Raw genomic sequence first — 5,000 nt, 5'->3', positions numbered from 1 at the left:
ACACAATATACAAACAGACAGACATGTACACAAACACACACACAAACAAACAAACACATAAACAAACAAACAAAAAACAAACAAACAATACACAAACAGACAGACACATAGACAAACACACAAACAAACAATATACATAAGACAAACATGTAGACAAACACACAAACAAACAAACAATATACAAACAGACAGACACATAGACAAACAAACAAAGAAACAAACAAACAAAAAACAAACAAACAATACACAAACAGACAGACACATAGACAAACACACAAACAAACAATATACATAAGACAAACATGTAGACAAACACACAAACAAACAAACAATATACAAACAGACAGACACATAGACAAACAAACAAAGAAACAAACAATATACAAAGACAGACATGTAGACAAACACACAAACAAACAAACAAACAAAAAACAAACATGTAGACAAACACGTACATAAACAAGCAAACAAACAATATACAAACAGACACATAGACAAACAAACAAATAAACAAACAAATAAACAAAAAAATAAACAAACAAACACACAAACAAACAATATACAAAAGACAGACATGTAGATAAACACACAAACAAACAAAGAAACAAACAATATACAAACAAAAGACAGACACATAGACAAACACACAAACAAACAAACAAACACACACACACAGAAACAAACAAACAAACAAACAAAATGCAAACAAACAGACACATAGACAAACAAACAAACACACAAACAAACAAACAAACACACAAACAAACAATATACAAACAGACAGACACATAGACAAACAAACAAACATACAACAAACAAACAAACAAACAAACAAACAAAAAACACACAAACAAACAATATACAAACAGACAGACAAATAGACAAACAAACAAACATACAAACAAACAATATACAAACAGACAGACAAATAGACAAACAAACAAACATACAAACAAACAACAGAAGAAACACACAAACAAACAATATACAAACAGACAGACACATAGACAAACAAACAAACATACAGCAAACAAACAATATACAAAAACAGACATGTAGACAAACACACAAACAAACAAACAAACAAACAATATACAAAAACAGACAGACACATAGACAAACAAACAAACATACAAACAAACAAAACACAGACATGTAGACATACAAACAAACAGACAAACAACATACAACAAACACAAAAATCAACAATTAAACAAACAAAACAATGTATAACAAACAGACAAACAAACAGACAAACAAACACAATATACAAACAGACAGACAGACAGACACATAGACAAACAAACAAACAAACAAACAAACACACAAACAATACACAAAGACAGACATGTAGACAAACACACAAACAAACAAAGAAAAAAACAATATACAAACAGACAGGCACATAGACAAACACACAAACAAACAAACACAAACAAACAAACAATATACAAATACACAGACACATAGACAAACAAACAAACAAACACACAAATGAACAAACAATATACAAAAACAGACATGTAGACAAACACACAAACAAACAAACAAACAATATACAAACAGGCAGACACATAGACAAACAAACAAACACACAAACAAACACAAACAAACAAACAAAAACAAACAGACATGTATACAAACAAACAAACACAAACACAAACACAAACAAACAGAAACCAAACAAACACATCAACAACAAATAAACAAACAATATACAGACAGACAGACACAGACATACAAACAAACAAACAACAAACACAAATAAGAAACGAAGTACAACAGCCAAACAAATAGACAGACAAACACACAGTAATCAATGAAATCCATACATTTCTTGATCCACATCTGCTGAGTGCAACATACCACCAGCGATCCCGAGCTGACGTAAACATGCGTGTACCTAGAAATAATAACCAACAACAAATTCACAGTCAAAATGACATCATCGACTGTATGACTAACCAACACAACGTAAGTAATAATCTAAATTATGTATTTCCATGAAACAGCCAGAATGACGTCCACTGACATGGAGATAGATTTTCTGGTTTCTTCCAAAATTCAGGAGAGCCACACGTTCAGTGCAGTTCTGAAACAAAAGGCATAAATAATTAACAGGTGAGTGTATATAGATGTACAAGAGCAGACAGACAAAGAGACAGACAACCAGACACACGCACAAACAGACAGACAAAGAAACAAACAAACACCAGACAAACAGACAGACAGACAGACAGACAGACAGACAAACAAACAGAGAGACAAACAAACAGACAGAAAGACAGACAGACAAACAACAGACAGACAGATAGACAGAAAAACAAACAGACAGATGAACAGACAAACAGACAAACAAACAGAGACAGACAGACAAACAAACAAACAGACAGGTAAACAAACAGACAAACAGACAGACAGGCAAACAGACAGACAAACAGAGACAGGCAGACAGACAAACAGAGACAGACAAACAAACAGACAAACAAACAAAGGCAGACAGACAGACAAACAAACAGACAGACAAACGGACAGATGAACAGACAGACAAACAGACAGACAGACAAACAGACAGACAAACAAACAAACAAACAGACAGACAAACAGACAACAGACAGACAAACGGACAGATGAACAGATAGACAAACAGAGACAGACAGACAGACAGACAAACAGACAAACAGACAGACAGACAAACGGACAGATGAACAGACAGACAAACAGAGACAGACAGACAGACAGACAGACAGACAAACAGACAGATGAACAGACAGACAAACAGACAGACAGACAAACAGACAGACAAACAAACAAACAGACAGACAAACAGACAGACAAACAGAGACAGACAAACAGACAAGCAAACAGACAGATGAACAAACAAACAGACAAACAAACAGACAGACAAACAGACAAACAGACAGACAGACAAACAGACAGACAACAAACAGACAAACAGACAGACAAACAAACAGACAAACAGACAGACATACAGACAGACAAACAGACAGACAGACAGACAGACAGACAGACAAACAGACACAAACAAACAGACAGACAGACAAACAGACAAACATAGATCACGTGACTCACAATATAAATTTGAATTATTCACAGTAGCGCCACACCTACCACACTATCCACTCACCAGATGAGAATCATAAGCCGCCGGCCATTGATACGGCGAGTCAAAGTACAGCAAGAGAGTCTGACAGCAGAAATCCTAAGAAAAGACGTGACCGTTACCATGCCAACGTCACTGTCTCTCTTTTTCTCTCATTTCTGGCTTTACCATACGATATGTGACGTTGTATTTGAGACTACCGCCTTCGCTTACATAACAGAAACGAGCGAGAAAATCCCAGTCCTAGAAAACGAGGAAATACGAAGAATTCGGAAGGAAAAACGCGACACAGACGCGGCGGTTACCTCCTCGCTATTGAGAGTGCCCTTGACACGCTTTGCGCTTGCAAACGCAGGCAGTAGAGCAACAGCGAACGCAAACGAAACGAAAACATGCGGAAAAAAGCATACCATCTTGGTCACGTGACTACAGCATGGCAACAGTTACTACTTCCGGCTGTGAGTGATAATATTAACCTATAGCTCTTGAGTAAAAATCGCAAACTAATTGCATTAGATTAATTGACTTAATTAAATGTATAAAATATAAATTATTTATATTTATTTTGAAAATTAATTATATATTTTAGATAATTTATTTATTTATTTTGAATATTTTAATTATGCGAATTAATTTATGGCATTGCATTAACTTAAATGTAAACATAGTTATTTATTTTAAATTAATTTAATTATACAAATTAATTATTTTATTTTAATATTAACTAATTAATTAATTATTTATTTTATAGTTTAAGTGTAAATGTAATTAATTAATTAAATTTTAATTATGCAAATTAATTTATGGCATTAAATTATTTAACTTAAATTTAAATATAAATTGTTTATTTTTAAAATTAATTTAATTATACAAATTATTTGATTTTAATATTAACTAATTAATTAATCAAATTTTTGCTGATCTGCTAGCCAAGCCATCTCCACAAATATCAACACAAGGACACGTGACTGCATCAAATATGCTACCATGGCAATAGATCACGTGACACTTTGTACAAATTTATAAAACTGTAAAACATAAATTATTTACTTTAATTAATTAATTTAATTATACAGATTAAGTTTAATTATTATTTTAATTTAAACAAAAATTAATTAATTATTAAATATTAATTTTAATTAATTAATTAATTAAATTGTTGCTTAGCTATCTCCACAAATATCAACACAAAAACACGTGACTGCATCAGATCTGCTACCATGGCAATAGATCACGTGATACTTTGTACAAATTTATATAAAATTGTAAAACATAAATTAGTTACTTTAATTAATTAATTAATGCAAATTAAGTTTAATTATTATTTTAATTTAATTAAACAAAACTAAAAAATTAATTAAAAAAATTGTTGCTGTGATACACAAGGACACGTGACTGCATCAGAACTGCTACCATGGCAATGGATCACGTGACACTGTACAAATCTATAAAACTGTAAAACCGTCCACCCTCTCCATCATCTACAGAAACAATCTACAAAGTCTGCTCAGTTGCTCTTCGCAGTTGCACAAGAAAATGCTCTACCAATAATCAATCGAGTCAATACTAAACCTGAAATTATAAGCAACACGTGTGTCTCACAAATTTTTAATTAACTATTATTAGGCATCAGCTTGATTGGCTCTCCGTAACTGCTACAATGTTTCTATACCATTGCTCGACATCGACATGTTTTGAGGTGTATCGTACAATGAACGAATGTCCCTAGAATGTAGAATATGTGTGTCACTCGTGTGTCAATGGTTGTGAGTGACGTGGCTTACGAGAAGTTGTTTGTAATGAGGTCGCTTGTCTCTGTCCTTCATCAGACTAAATAAGAATATTTAGTATACTGTGACTTCATTGTGTGATGTGT

The 5,000-nt window shown here is 32.8% G+C and overlaps 3 protein-coding genes across 3 annotated transcripts in view; all 3 read right to left on the bottom strand.

Annotated features, from left to right (window-relative positions):
- The window catches only part of LOC134176974 (ATP synthase subunit a-like), a 1,096-nt gene extending 69 nt beyond the window's left edge, over positions 1-1,027 (bottom strand). Inside the window, exon 1 of the mRNA XM_062643675.1 lies at positions 1-1,027. This exon is cut by the window's left edge and continues 69 nt beyond it. Within this exon, the coding sequence (XP_062499659.1) occupies positions 1-1,023 (1,023 nt within the window). The 5' untranslated portion in view covers positions 1,024-1,027.
- LOC134177803 (transmembrane protein 145-like) overlaps positions 1-3,537 on the bottom strand; it is a 9,940-nt gene extending 6,403 nt beyond the window's left edge. Inside the window, exons 1-5 of the mRNA XM_062644584.1 lie at positions 3,430-3,537; positions 3,293-3,367; positions 3,149-3,223; positions 1,966-2,092; positions 1,833-1,903 (exon numbers count right to left, since the gene is read on the bottom strand). Of these exons, the coding sequence (XP_062500568.1) occupies positions 1,833-1,903; positions 1,966-2,092; positions 3,149-3,223; positions 3,293-3,367; positions 3,430-3,537 (456 nt within the window). The remainder of the gene's footprint in view (positions 1-1,832; positions 1,904-1,965; positions 2,093-3,148; positions 3,224-3,292; positions 3,368-3,429) is intronic.
- Positions 3,538-4,520: 983 nt separating this feature from the next.
- The window catches only part of LOC134177097 (dual specificity mitogen-activated protein kinase kinase 7-like), a 5,801-nt gene continuing 5,321 nt past the window's right edge, over positions 4,521-5,000 (bottom strand). The window contains exons 10-11 of the mRNA XM_062643815.1: positions 4,909-4,954; positions 4,521-4,849 (exon numbers count right to left, since the gene is read on the bottom strand). Of these exons, the coding sequence (XP_062499799.1) occupies positions 4,754-4,849; positions 4,909-4,954 (142 nt within the window). The 3' untranslated portion in view covers positions 4,521-4,753. The remainder of the gene's footprint in view (positions 4,850-4,908; positions 4,955-5,000) is intronic.

This window comes from Corticium candelabrum, chromosome 3 (assembly GCF_963422355.1).
Source record: "Corticium candelabrum chromosome 3, ooCorCand1.1, whole genome shotgun sequence".
Lineage (NCBI taxonomy): Eukaryota > Metazoa > Porifera > Homoscleromorpha > Homosclerophorida > Plakinidae > Corticium > Corticium candelabrum.
This window is presented reverse-complemented; position numbering and strand designations above follow the sequence as displayed.